Source organism: Phanerochaete carnosa, assembly GCF_000300595.1.
Source record: "Phanerochaete carnosa HHB-10118-sp unplaced genomic scaffold PHACAscaffold_5, whole genome shotgun sequence".
Classification (NCBI taxonomy): domain Eukaryota; kingdom Fungi; phylum Basidiomycota; class Agaricomycetes; order Polyporales; family Phanerochaetaceae; genus Phanerochaete; species Phanerochaete carnosa.
Window position 1 is genome coordinate 1,800,303 of NW_006767632.1, and position 13,941 is coordinate 1,814,243.

Sequence of the window (13,941 nt, forward strand, 5' to 3'; positions counted from 1 at the left end):
AATCACACCGGTCGAGTCAAGGGAGTCACTTCTGAAGCTCTCCGCCCGAGTCACGCTGAACATCCTCCCCCTTCTCTCATCCTCTCATCCTCGACCACGTCCGCTCCCCAGGGTAACCAGCGTCGACCTCCACAATGTGTGGAATCCTCGCCGCTCACGGACTCGAGAAGCCTGCACAAGATCGCACGCGTCTCATTGCATGCTCTAGGAAAATTAGACATCGGGGCCCGGACTGGTCGGGGTGCTATGTCGGACAACAGTCGGTGCTCGTGCACGAACGTCTCGCCATTGTCGGTGTTGGTGCGTATCAAAGCACGCTTTGCCCTCAAGTGCTCGTTTAACGGGGCGAACAATAGAGTCTGGTGCTCAGCCTCTAGTGAGCGACGACGGGAAGATCATTCTTTGCGTCAACGGCGAGATCTACAACCACACGAAGCTGCGCGAGGGACTCAAGACTCCCTACAACCTCAAAACGCATTCTGACTGCGAGGTCATCATCCCCCTCGTGAGCTTCTCTGCGCCTTGCACGCTTTGCCACATTCCCCTGATTCTGGGGCACCCCCCTGCACACAGTACAGGGAATATGGCAAAGAGCTCTGTAACAAGCTCGACGGCATGTTCTCTTTCGTGCTACTCGACGAGTCCGTGTCACCTTCCCGCATCATTGCAGCGCGCGACCCGATCGGTATCACGACGCTCTACCAGGGCTGGTCTTCGAAGCGTCCAGGCGCAACGTACTTCGCGTCCGAGCTCAAGGCGCTCATTAGCGAGTGCGACAACGTCATCTCCTTCCCGCCTGGCCACGTCTACGACAGTGTGGACAACAGCACCGTGCGCTACTTCAAGCCCTCCTGGTGGAACGGCGACCTCGATGGCCCCGAGGGGACGATTCCCAACCAGTCCGTGAACCTCACCCGGCTTCGCGAGGCACTGGAGGCGGCAGTACGTAAACGGCTCATGTCCGAGGTCCCGTATGGCGTCCTGCTCAGTGGCGGGCTGGACAGCAGTCTTATTGCGTCGATCGCGGCGCGTGAGACAGAGAAGGTCGCGTTGGCACAGGCTGAGGTCCGGAAAAAGAAGCTCAGGGAGGCACAGAGCGGTCCTGCATCGCCGGCTGACACCTATCATGAGATTGACGAATACGGTGCGCGTGTCGTGAATATCTCTCTCATTACCTTCTCATATTGGTCTTGTAGCTACTATTGCATCGTGGCCTCAGCTACACTCTTTCTCAATCGGTCTCGAGAATTCCCCCGACCTGCTTGCCGCACGAAAGGCAGCGCACTTCTTGGGCACTGTGCATCACGAGTACGTTTTCACGGTTCAGGAGGGCCTCGATGCTATCCCGGACGTCATCTACCACCTCGAGACATACGATGTTACCACCGTTCGCGCAAGTACGCCCATGTACCTCTTGAGCCGTAAGATCAAGGCTATGGGTGTTAAGATGGTGTTGTCTGGTGAGGGGAGTGACGAAGTTCTTGGAGGTATGCCCCAGTGCCCCGGCAGAATAGCTTCTTGCAAAAGCATTCACAACTTTTGCAGGCTACCTTTACTTCCACAAAGCCCCCGACGCCACGTCCTTCCATCAGGAATGCGTGCGGCGCGTAAAGAACCTGCATACTGCCGACTGCCTGCGCGCGAACAAGTCGACGATGGCGTGGGGCCTCGAGGCGCGTGTGCCGTTCCTCGACAAGGCCTTCCTCGAGGTCGCGATGAACGTCGATGCGGCCGAGAAGATGTTCAGCAAGGGCGCCGAGCAAGAGACCGACGCGGACGGCTGCCCGCGCATGGAGAAATATATCCTCCGCAAGGCGTTCGACTGCGCGCCCGACGGCAAGCCGTACCTCCCTCGCTCGATATTGTGGCGCCAGAAGGAGCAGTTCTCGGACGGCGTCGGGTACTCGTGGATCGACGGGTACGTTCTCACAGCTGTCTGGAAGGGTGCATGCGCATGCTGACCGGGTTTGACCACTACAGAATCAAGGATTATGCCGCGCATGAAGTCTCGGACGAGGCGTTCGCCAAGCGTGCAGAACGCTGGCCACACGACACGCCAGATACGAAGGAGGCGTACCACATTCGCGATATCTTTGACAACCTCTTCCCTTCTGAAGCGGCCGCGAAGACCTCCGTTAGGTATGATGTTCCGTTTTCCTCTTTAGCAACGATGTTGACACCGTACGCGTAGGTGGATACCGAGAGGCGACTGGGGCTGCGCTTCAGATCCTAGTGGCAGAGCTGTATCTATTCACACAGCGGCGTACGAGACGACCAGTTAATTAGATACAAGAACAGAGGCAGAGGCAGAGGCGAAGGACGAGAGCGAGAAATAAAGAATCCAGAGAGGTTGTAATACATCTTGACTCTAATAGAGGGAATGAACTACGGACTGTACTAGGACAAAAACACATAAAGAGCGGTGCGGGATGGGGGCATCATGCGAGCGGTGGTATCAAGGAGCGAAATGGGTGTCGAGCGAGCGAGTGAACGATGGGAGATACTAGGGTATCCGAGCCATAACACTGTATGAGATGCAATGAACGGACGGGTGAGGTAGATTAAGGGGATATGGAAATGTATGTGCAATAACGAGGGTAATTACGGTATCATTGATAATCGGGGATACTCAGTGGCAAGACGTGGAGGAGAAAAATCAATATCGATGTTGCAGTGATAGCAGGAGCAAGTCCGGAAAGAGAGACGTATGTGCCGTGAAGAAAGGTCGTGAAGGGCTCCGTTAAAGCAGCGTTAAGGAGAAACGGAAGGGGAGAAGACGAGATCCGTAGTCATGAAAAGTCGTCTAAGGGTTAAGCCGGTTCAACGAAGGGTTTTGAGCTAGAATCGACTTATAGAAGCCGACCCCTGAATCTTCAGATGGCGCAGGTGAGGGAAGTTTGGAGGCGGCAGTGGTGGCGACAAGTGCGGCAGCAGTCGTCGGCGTCCGTGTCGATGTGCTCGTCTGAGAGATGTTCCGTACCCGTTGGTTCTTGGGAATTGGTGTAGCCGTGGCGCGGGTGCTCGTATTCCACCCTGGCTTCTCTCTGGTAACAGTCGCTTTCACAGCGTGACCATCGTCCGACTGGGTAGGTCGTCGATTGGTTGGCGTCTGGGTACGGCGGCTAGCAGGTCGCGCAACATGAGGTGCCTCCGCGATAAGACGAGTGCCGAACTTGGCGTTCGCTGAAGATTCCCTTCCGTATGATGTCGCCGGTACGCCCCGTCGCGCACCAGTCCCAGCGACCGGTCGAGGCTTAACAATTGGCTTTTGCAGAGTCACCTTGTCAGCACCCCAGTAAGAGAAGCTCATCTTGCTCTTGCGATCAGAGTCATCAGAGTCCCGGCCTTCATCGTCATCGTCTGGCATTGGCACTATCCGTGGCTGAGGTTCGCCAGAGTGCACTTGCTGCCTCGACCTTACGACACTGCGGAGGTGCACGTCAGAACAAGAGCGGATAACGGCACTTTCAGAAACCTACTCTTCCATTGAGACGACGCCTTCACGTGGCTGTACAACGTCCCCGATGGCCCAAGTCTCGATCTGCGAAAGTAACGTATGGGATATCGACCAGTATGTTGATGACTGATGACACACCTTGATGAACTTATAAAGATTACGTGGCCTCACCTGTGACGTTCGCCTTCGCTCCGTACCAAATTTGTTCTTGCCCTGCAGATCTGGCATAGAGGCAGAGGCTGTCCGCGCATTGCTCGAAGACCCCATGGGCAGGGACGTTGTCCCAGTCCTCTGACAACGCAAGACGACATCGTTGAATACGACCAACCACTGGTCCTTCTTCCCCCCGATCCCACTGCTGTTTGACTGCAAGACATCGCTCAGACGTTTGAACGATGTCTTGCCTTTGACAACAGTAGTAGGCTTTGCGGCTGGCGGTGGCGAGATAGGCTTCCCATTCTCATTGATGGCGAGCGCAGGACGTTCTTCGACTAGCACTCGCGAAGGTTTCGGCAGCATGAGCTGCTTATCCTTTTCAAGGCCTTCAATCCGCCCGAACACGTCTCGCGTCTTGTCACGCTCTTCTTTCTGGATCTTTTCGTCCTCGATGCTTCGCACGATCGTCTCGACCTCCGCGACCATCTGCAGCGTGCTCTCGTACTCATACGTACTCGGGTCGGTGTGAAAGAGGAGATTCTGGAACAGGAGTGGGTATTTAAGCAACCGCTGGAACGGTTTAGAGAGCGAAATGGCCAATCCTGTCTCGGCCTTCTCCGCCGCGTTGTTCTCGAGTTGCTGCAAATAACTACAGACCTTCAACCATTGGTCCACGTCCTGCTTCTTCGGCCTTTTGGTTGCAGCTGCGGTGGAAAGAGCATTGTCGACTTGCTCCAAGGCCCGTTCGAGATGCAAGACAAAAGTGGCATACCCATGCAGGATATGCGACTGGAACAGCACGAGGATCTTAGCGAGTACGATGAACCAATGGTAGCGCACTCACATTAGCAACGAAGACGTCCGCGAGCGAGCGAACCAGCGGATACTGGTCCTCATAACGCTTCCGCAAACTTTCACTTAGCTTGATGTGACCTTCAAGAATACCACCCTCGATGACTTCGAGACATTTCCTGAGATCTTCCGGCAACATTGTCGGCGGGATAGCGCCTGAGATATTTGCAGGTGTCGGACCGCTTCGCTTAAATCTCTGCAACACTCTCGAAGGCGCGGTAGATGCGGGCTTTGGCGACATCACCGGTATGTTCAGGTCATGTTCATGCACGGACTGTCGTCCAAGTGATTGTGTAGAGCTAGCCATTGGGTTGGCACGTGGGGGTGGCGGGAGTGATTGGTGTGAGCGCGCAGGGAACGGTACAGTCGTCCCATACTTTCCTCCTGCACGACTCGCGCTTGTACCATACGGCGACCGGGGATGACTATGCTTCCCTCCGAGACCCTTTTTGGTCGAATAGAAGGCCGCGCCCAGACGGTCCTCCGCTTCGTCCTCTTCGTCTGAATCTAGCGACTCCGCATCAACATTCGGGTGCTCATCTCTGGTTGGCGAGTCTGAACGGAATGGGGTAGGCGTGAGGAAGCGGGCAGCAATAGGGAGGTGATCAAAAGACTCTCGAGGTGATTCTGTCGGGAAGTCATCGAAAGCAGGGGATGCAGGAGTCGAAGCAGAGTAAGGATGTAATAAGGGATCAATGAAAGTCTCCTTCATCTTGATTAGCTCAGTTACATAGCTACAAGAGCCTCAGCAATAATATACATGCCTCGTGAGCGAACATACATACCGCTCTTCACTGGCTACGATTTCCCACAGGACTTCTTGTCGTGTGCGCTCTCGCTGTCCAATATTGGACACGAGATCATCTTCTGCTCCTTCGCTCCAAGACTGGGCTGAGAGGATGCGACTGCTGGCATGAGTCATTTGAGAGTATGGCGTGCCCGATCGCAGTGACTGGTGGATCGACGCTCCGTCACCGTATCCTCGCGGGTAAGGAGACGAAGCGGTGCGAGTCGAGCCAGGCTTCATAGACTTCACCGTAGAAGCAACATCTGTCCTGGAGGACGTGGCGGTCGAGGTAGAGCCTCTCGAGTCCTTGGCCTGTGTAGCGTGGAAACGAGAAACAGTGGTCTTTGACGGGCCTGGTGTCGGTGTGTCAGAAGGCAGTGGACGGTCGTTGCTTGGGCCAGGGGTAGGCGGTGGTGACAAGAACGCAACCTTCTTCTGCACATCGGTATGCGCGCCATTCGAGCTGTTGCTACTGTTATTAGTCTTTCGTGAACTGCGACCAGCGGAGTCCGATTGCACCACGCGCGGCGAGCCAGTGGTCACAGTGACCTCGAGTATGTGCAGGTCGTCCTTCACATCTGACGGAGGCAGCGGTGCTATTGAGCCGGTGGGTGTAGGTGTGGGATTGGCTGAAGAGTCGGTCGAGGACGACGTGGGCTCGTCTACCGGCGGTAACGGTCGCGACGATAATTCTGGGAGCGGTTTAAAAACCGAGGTCGGGGTTGATTGGGAGCGTTGGGACGGCCATTCAGATATAGGCGACAACTGGGGTATCTTCTCCCTGTGTATTTGGTCCTTTTCCCTGTCCTTCTCCTTGGAGAGACCACGGTTAATGCGGTTGAGAAACGCCTTCATGGGTCGCGCTTGTGCGGCGTGCCAGCTCTGTCACTCTCCAGAATGCTCCAAGATGGTCCAGAGACGAGGCTTGAAGCGTAGAGAGGAGAGCGGCGATTAGGACGGTGTGGGAGGACGACGGGCGGTGTCGAGGACAGACGGAGGTTCAGAGACGCGTGCAGAAACGGCGCTTTGGCGCTTTCAACCAGGCAGGCGATGACCGGCATTCCATGCCTCTGCCTCGTGTACCTCGACCGTCACGTTGCTCATCCTAGTCCCCTCTCCAACCTCCACCAAAATGGCAGATAATGTCGCACAACCACTACCCGCTCACAAGACGAAACACCTCGCTGTCCTCGAATACCTCTTTAAGAACTCTGTATTCCGCCTCGCTCAACTTGACGACGGCAATACAAATGGCACTGCACTCTGGATGGGCGCACAGGTTCTTTCCGCATGGCTCTCCTGTCTTCTCGACAACAAATACCGTGCTAGGCAGACCCTGTCTCCCAAACGCCCCACGGTGCTTGAGCTTGGCAGTGGAATCGGCCTCTCTGCGTATGTACACCTTCTCTTGCCCTGCGCCCGGACTAGAAGGCACTCTTGCGGCTCGTTATCGGTCTCCTCCGCTCTCCATTCTGAAATCATCTCAGCTTAGTCGCCAGTTCCTTCGGATGGAACGTCCTGGCCACGGATCTTCCAGACGTCATAGACTCTGTTCTCGCTGAGAACATCTCGAAGAACGTCGGCGATCTGCCGCCAGAGAGTGGCACCATAGAGCTTCGCGCTTTGGATTGGGCCGTATCTCCGTCAGAGTGGACATGGGCAGATAACGCTATCATAGCGTCTGCAGACAGGCCCGTCGCACCGTTTACTACGTCTCAGCCCTGTTCGCTTGCTCCTCCCTTTGACCTCATCATCACTGCGGACACTGTTTATTCGCCTCATCTGGTGGATCCTCTTCTTCGGACCTTGGATCATATATACACAGTTTCAACAACTTTAGCAAACTCGGGGAAGGTTCACAGACCATCCCTTTACGTCTGTGTGGAGCGCCGTGACCCGATGTTGGTGGATGACTTTCTTGCGAAGGCCAGCAAGATCTTCACAGTCAGTCGAATCCCACCACGGAAAGTAGCTGATGCCATGGAGAAGAGCGGCATTTTATGGTGCAAGGAGGACTGGGATGGGATGGAGATATGGTCATTTGCAAAAGCTCGAAAGGCGGGCGAAGTCGTGTAAGGATTCTGGTGTATACGTACTCCGAATGGGCCACCAATGCGAAATTTAGGGGAAAAACAAATGTAGTAAGTGATGCGCAGAGCCAATCAAGTTGCAGAACACGTAGTAAATTAGAGAAATGGTCATGATAGTGTGCAGGGTATGTCGGACAGTATATTCTAGGCCAAGGGCTGTCTCAGTCAACGTGAAAGTGAGTTCTCAGTGTCTTCGCTAGGTCTGTACAGGCTGTCAGTCATCACTCGAAACGAGGCCACTTGCACAAACCTGGAGAAGCTAGCGATATCCGTTTCATCATCCATATCCTCTCGCCGTGTGGCGACCAGCTTCAGTGTCCGATCGAAGCCATGAACGGACTGGCGAACCTGTCAGTCAAATGTTTGGTCGGCTCACTACCTGAACGCGTACCAGGTCTCTCCAAGTCTCCTCTTCGTCAGACTCTTTGGTTTAAAAGGTGCTATATACATGTACAGAGAAGGAGCATTAGTGGAGCGTTACAATGAACAAGCAAGGTGTGATGAAATTGTCGCTCCGCCTGATTTCAGACACTTGAGGAGAGACTTCTCGGCAGAGGCACGGCTCGACGGCATCTGGTGTGACACTTGTGACGAAATTTATAAAAAGTGGGAGCAGGACCTACTTTGTGCACCGGAAAGGATCCGCTGCCCTTGCAAGACCTCAATAAAATATTATAAAAATGCGAATATATAGCTAAGGTGTGTGCACATCGACTCATGCGAAACCGCCTGCAAAGCATGAATGTGGTAAGCTACAGGATGCAGATTTTCCCAAATTTTATAAACCAGGGTACCATCATAGTAGCCAGGCCGAGCCGCACTGAGCCAAGCCGCTGAAAAGCCAGCTTGGCTGAGCGGCTTATGAGCCGAGCCGTTAGGAAAGTGCACGAAGTGCACGGCGTGCACTTTCCTTTCTGGGAATGGGTAATTCTTCAGCGCCTACTCCAAGCGCGACCGTGATTGACTTCCCGCCACGACCGCCGCCAGGCTCGGGTTCAGGCTATCGACTATATACGCTCCCTTACGCATCTGCTCGCCAGCAAAATGAACAGAGCGGTCGAAGAACTCAGGTCTGCGTCACACCTTCGCTTCGAGAGTCCTGAGCCCGAGTCTCGGCAAGGCAGGAGAAATGTGCGTGCGGCAGGCGTACAGCTCCTTGACGCGGACGGCGCGATTTCTGTAGAGGTGAATAAACATACAGTCGCATGAATCAACACTGGCTCATAGTTCCGCGAAACGCGTAGCTGGAAGCGTGTCTCGCTCACATATTCGCGAAATACTGCACACCGCGGCCTGAGAAACAACCTGGTCTACTCGTGCCGCCACCGAGCGCGTACCTTTCATCGGAAGGCCTTGACAACTGGGCAAGGGATACCAACGGTGCAGCATTTGACAGTGATTCTAAAGAGGAGCTGCTCATGTTCATGGATTGCACGGACGAGGGCGGGTTGACGTGCGTCGTGCAAGCTTGCTAGCCGCGAGAGAAGCTGACTAGTCGCTCCGACAGCTTTGATGGTTTCCTGCAAGTTTATCAGCTTCAGACATATATTGACCAGTCATGTCTGGTGTAAATACAAAAGTCTATGAATGCAGTCACCAGAATATTTGGTGAGCGAGATCTGGTTGGATCTAGCCATCGGTAGCATTTTTTGGCCAGTTTTGGACTGCTTCCAAGCACCCACAAAAACACCATATCGTCCCTTGCTGTATATCTGCCATAATATAGGTGTCATATTATAGTATGAATACAATTATATCATAAAAAATATTCACAGCACCTCCGGGGGCATATTGCAGCAGCAAGATTGATTTTATAAAGCAAGGAGCCCCTATAAACCAGGGGGCCATCATAGTATGGCTCATAGTCGGTTAAGCTGTCCCAATAAGGCAAGGGCCATGTCTACTCGCTCGCCACATTCGATTCAAGCCTTCGAAGGGATGAAGAGGTCTGCGGCCACCTCTATCAATGTGTTCGAGACTTGATTCAGCAAACCTGCATGATGCTTGCCCTCAGTGGGCAGTGCAAGTGTAACAACACTGTGACATGATGTGACTGGGTGCTTGCTTAATCCGGTTGCACTTCAGCGTGAGGCATGGTGAGGCCTCTGCGACATTGTAGCTCTATTACATACCTCTCTATTTGTTTCTAATACCACTGCTACCACTTTGCTACATCATGTATAATTTTTAATGGGCAAATACACCCAATTTTAGGCCAGAAATAACAATTCTTGCTGAATGGACTGCCTGAGTCTGGCTCTCATGTGCTTCTGAAAGCCCTCAAACAAGAGATGGGCTTTGACTGGGTGAGTGATAAAAAATCCAAGTAGACAAGCCAATATATTTATCCACCTATCATTTGAGAACGAGTCAGGAGCTGTGCAACCCAATGCTATCTCATGAGAAATTATATTCTGGCTAGAAAAGCAAATCTATTGCCTCTCACTGCTTAACTTTGCTAGTTATAATTTGTGCATACAATCTGTAAATGTTTAACCTGAAAATTTTACCAGAGAAGACTCAACAGCAAAGGGTTTACAATCATCTTGCTCAAAAACAAATGAAAGGCCCCAGCAGTGCACACAGTGGAGCAAGAGTGGCTTCTATACATTAGAAAGCTCATAAATTTAGCTTTCAATGCTATTCTATACTGTAAAGTGAGTACAGTCTTTGTTGAACCTTGTACTATTCTTCTTTCCATTTTTCGACAAATTTTGACATTTCTTCAGTATATTAGGTCTCAACAGCAAACTTTCACTATTTATAGCACTGTAGTTAATAAATTGCACATTAAAGACTCAGCTGACTCCTGTGAACATGCCTCTGGCAAGATAACTGCCACAGATAGGTGCAACAGCATGGAAGAGCTGTAGATATTGAAGCCCTGGTTAAGACCAGGTCACTCTCTGTCTTTCACACATAAACTGGATACATATGGGGAGCTATCTGACCTTGGAAGTCTTAAAACGAAGAGATATATTCATATGTAGCATCATTGAAGTAAAACGGTCGATGCATTGCAGGATTTTGCGGTGTCCGTGTGAATTACCTTCCATTTTAGGACAGGCAACTGGCTCAGCTCGGCTCAACCAAAAAAGGCAGAGCCATCAAAAGCTGAGCCGGAGCCAAGCCGCGCCGAACCGTGGCAACACTAAGTGCACGTGATTTTAAGGAACGGCTGTCGCGCTTGCATTTCCGTGCGCACTCGTCCTCGGCAGCAACATGGCGAGTTCAAGATCACAGCCTCTATCCATAGAGACGCTGTTGCAGAAGCAGAAAGAAGAGAAAGAATCCGCTGCCAAGGTATGCGTTGTTCGTGTCGTGCCTTGAAACGTCCTCATTCTATACATTGCAGCCCAAATTCCTCACGAAGGAGCAACGAGCCAAGCTTGCTCTGGAGAAGAGGGAGCAGGAGATTAGAGAACAGAAGGAAAGAGAGGAACGAGCTAGGCAAGAGCGCGAGACGCTAGAGAGAGGAGCGGAGGAGCATCGTCAAAAGCAGAGGGAACGTGAGCGTGCTGCACGTTACGGGCCAGGTGGCGGGGGGCGACGTGAGTTATGCCCAGCTGTGATCGTGCTTGGGCACTGATGTTCGGCCAGATGATGACCGCAATGACCGAGAACGCTATGGCAAGCGTGACTACCGGGAACGCAGACCGCCACCTCAAGATGAGCGACGGCAGTCGTACCAAGGAGTTCCTACCGGTCCTCGTGCTGACCGGGGGAAGGCCTCTGCAAGCGCGTCGGGCTCGTCGACTCCGTCTATGCCTCCTCCTCCTCCTCCTAGTGCGCTGGGTACTGGCAGTGGTGCAGCCTCAACACCTCTTATCACCGACTCTGCGGAGTACGTCCCGCCCATGACCGACAACGACCTGTCGGCTATCCGTTCGCGGTATCTTGGAGTGGATAAGAAGAAACGTAAGATACGTAAGATGAACGATCGCAAGTTCGTCTTTGATTGGGACGAGCAAGACGATACGTTCTCTGCGGAGGCACCTGCTGCGGTGGGGAGTCAACGACAGGGTGCGCAGGTCATGTTCGGACGTGGCCATATCGCTGGTATGGACGATGGAGGCACTGTTGTGCCCGGCAAGAAGAATGATGCGGAAGGCCCTGGAACGCAACTGGCGGATGCATTGGAACGTAGGAGAGCTGCGAAGACCGGTATCGACGAGAGGCACTGGTCTGAGAAGAAGCTGGAAGAGATGAGGGAGCGTGACTGGCGCATCTTCCGAGAAGACTTCAGCATCGCTTCCCGAGGTCAGTTCAATATCCGCATCGTCATGTACGTGTCGCTCAAGTCGTATCGCAGGTGGTCAAATCCCCCATCCATTACGCTCCTGGACAGAATCCGATATTCCTCAGCTTCTATTGGATGTAATCGAGCGCATTGGCTATAAGGAGCCCTCGCCCATTCAACGTCAAGCCATCCCCATCGGTCTACAGAATCGGGATATCATCGGTATTGCTGAAACAGGTCGGTGTTCGCGCGATGATCTCTGGACAGCAACTAACAGCCCACCACAGGTTCCGGTAAGACTGCTGCTTTCGTCATTCCGATGCTCTCCTTCATCTCCAAGTTGCCCCTGTTCACGGACGAGAACAGACATCTCGGTCCCTACTCTCTCATTCTCGCTCCTACTCGTGAACTGGCTCAGCAGATTGAGTCGGAAACAAAGAAGTTCGCTGGTTCGCTTGGCTTCACTTGTGTGTCTATCGTTGGTGGTGTAAGTAGTCGTTACACACCGTGACCATATCGTATAAATCTAACATATTCGTTTGTAGCGCGCTGTCGAAGAGCAACAATTTAACCTGCGAGCTGGTGCAGAAATAATCATCGCCACTCCAGGTCGTTTGAAGGATGTTATCGAGCGTCATGTTATTGTGCTATCACAATGTCGGTACATTGTCATGGACGAAGCCGATCGGATGGTCAACCTCGGTTTCGAGGCCGACCTGACGTTCATCTTGGACAAGCTACCGAGTGATACTATGGAGGGAGAGGACCAAGGCGAGCAGATGGACATCGACGGCGAAACGATGATCAAGAAGGGTCGAACGCGAGTCACGACGCTCTTCTCTGCTACTATGCCTCCGCCCGTCGAACGGCTTGCGAAGAAGTACCTAAAGCGGCCTGCTATCATCACGATCGGTGAAGCCGGTCGCGCTGTCGACACTGTGGAACAGAGAGTTGAGTTCGTCACTGGAGACGAAAAGAAAAAGTCAGTTAATTGTTATATTACCGGTGTACGCTTCCTCACAACACATCTGTCAGGCAACGCATGCTCGAGATCCTCAACAGCGGTCAGTATGCGTCTCCCATCATCGCGTTCGTCAACCAGAAGAAGACGGCGGATATGGTCGCCAAGGATTTACAACGCGCTGGGGTGTGTATCGAAAGCTGCATTGTAAACAGGGCGTTTTGCTGACGCTCTTCATCCTAGTGGAACGCAGCGACTCTGCACTCGGGCAAGAACCAAGAACAGCGGGAAGCTGCCTTGCAGTCCCTCCGTACAGGAGAAGCCGACATTCTCGTCGCTACCGATCTTGCCGGACGTGGTATCGACGTGACCGACGTCACATTGGTTATCAACTATCAGATGTCCAACACGATCGAGGCCTATGTGCACCGTATTGGTATGTGTATTCTGCCGATCATGTCGGAAGAGCTGTGCTTGACTGCTGTCTCCTTCACAGGTCGCACAGGTCGTGCTGGCAAACAGGGAACGGCGATTACCTTCCTGACCAATGATGACGAGGAGGTTATGTGAGTATTCTGTCCTCCGCACTAGCTCCTGTCTATCTCCACATGCTTGTTTGTTGACCATCCTTATTTCGCCCGCAGGTACGATCTCAGGCAAGGTACTGTATCTCCTATCAGCTCCGCTTGGTATATTCCAAACTGATCCGCGTTACTTTACAGAAATCTCGAAGAGTCCAGTGTCCAAAGTCCCGCCGGAGCTGGCGAAACACGAAGCTGCGCAGCACAAAGTTTCAAAAGAGATGAAGCGCAAGAGGGACGCCGAGGACCAAGGCTAAGGACGTTGTATCTGGCTAACATCTGTACCGCTACGGAATCTCATGACATGTACCTTATGCTATACGCTAGGTTTCGGCGTGGCACGGTCTATTCGTGCTCTCGCCCTTACCCCAGCCCGCCCTGGGACGATAGACTCTAAATGCCTCTGACGAATACACGTACCGCGAACCAATCCTCGCACTTCATTTGACAGTATAACTCCTCAATCAGTCTCCGACGCTGAAAATTTATTGGAGCAGCCCGCACTAGAGCGAAGGAAGCTAGGACCACATGGGTGTGACCGATTCATTCATTGGGGCTACATCACATGCAAATTGCCCCATCGTCCGCCAGACTCAATGAGCTCAATCGATAACTCCACTCAGCTCAAAGCATTCACAGCTCGACATGCAGAAATACAGCGGTCTGCAAGCGTTGTCGGAGCATGTTATCACGCTGCCTGTGACGTCGACGCAGTCCGAGCTGCCATCTCCTTGGTCCTCGTGAGGGATCCGATGGGGCATCAGAATCAGCGGCTAGTCGGCTATGAGCTCGGTGGCGTGATGGATGGTGAGCTCGC

General features: G+C 52.9%; 5 protein-coding genes across 5 annotated transcripts; 4 read left to right on the forward strand and 1 right to left on the reverse strand.

The window, feature by feature from the left end:
• Window positions 1-44: 44 nt before the first annotated feature.
• PHACADRAFT_144014 (uncharacterized protein) lies at window positions 45-2,874 on the forward strand. The gene is made up of 7 exons (XM_007395799.1): window positions 45-300; window positions 357-505; window positions 574-1,144; window positions 1,197-1,487; window positions 1,546-1,918; window positions 1,981-2,139; window positions 2,192-2,874. Exons 1-7 carry the CDS (start codon window positions 135-137, stop codon window positions 2,280-2,282), a joined length of 1,800 nt encoding a protein of 599 aa, XP_007395861.1. The 5' UTR covers window positions 45-134; the 3' UTR covers window positions 2,283-2,874.
• PHACADRAFT_195574 (uncharacterized protein) lies at window positions 2,804-6,356 on the reverse strand (the record flags this gene model as incomplete). Its single annotated transcript, XM_007395800.1, has 6 exons — window positions 2,804-3,425; window positions 3,480-3,541; window positions 3,596-4,402; window positions 4,458-5,199; window positions 5,251-6,134; window positions 6,336-6,356. The coding sequence occupies 6 exons, from the start codon at window positions 6,354-6,356 to the stop codon at window positions 2,804-2,806; spliced, it is 3,138 nt and encodes a 1,045-aa protein (XP_007395862.1).
• Window positions 6,357-6,384: 28 nt separating this feature from the next.
• PHACADRAFT_95303 (uncharacterized protein) lies at window positions 6,385-7,328 on the forward strand (the record flags this gene model as incomplete). Its single annotated transcript, XM_007395801.1, has 3 exons — window positions 6,385-6,644; window positions 6,740-6,947; window positions 6,972-7,328. 3 exons carry the CDS (start codon window positions 6,385-6,387, stop codon window positions 7,326-7,328), a joined length of 825 nt encoding a protein of 274 aa, XP_007395863.1.
• Window positions 7,329-8,306: 978 nt separating this feature from the next.
• PHACADRAFT_209060 (uncharacterized protein) lies at window positions 8,307-8,913 on the forward strand (the record flags this gene model as incomplete). Its single annotated transcript, XM_007395802.1, has 3 exons — window positions 8,307-8,527; window positions 8,587-8,795; window positions 8,850-8,913. The coding sequence occupies exons 1-3, from the start codon at window positions 8,387-8,389 to the stop codon at window positions 8,911-8,913; spliced, it is 414 nt and encodes a 137-aa protein (XP_007395864.1). The 5' UTR covers window positions 8,307-8,386.
• Window positions 8,914-10,560: 1,647 nt separating this feature from the next.
• On the forward strand, window positions 10,561-13,568 carry PHACADRAFT_173680 (uncharacterized protein). Its single transcript, XM_007395803.1, has 11 exons — window positions 10,561-10,645; window positions 10,698-10,866; window positions 11,156-11,602; window positions 11,655-11,819; window positions 11,870-12,069; window positions 12,128-12,564; window positions 12,618-12,729; window positions 12,787-12,979; window positions 13,040-13,109; window positions 13,188-13,204; window positions 13,266-13,568. Exons 1-11 carry the CDS (start codon window positions 10,565-10,567, stop codon window positions 13,379-13,381), a joined length of 2,007 nt encoding a protein of 668 aa, XP_007395865.1. The 5' UTR covers window positions 10,561-10,564; the 3' UTR covers window positions 13,382-13,568.
• Window positions 13,569-13,941: the final 373 nt, after the last annotated feature.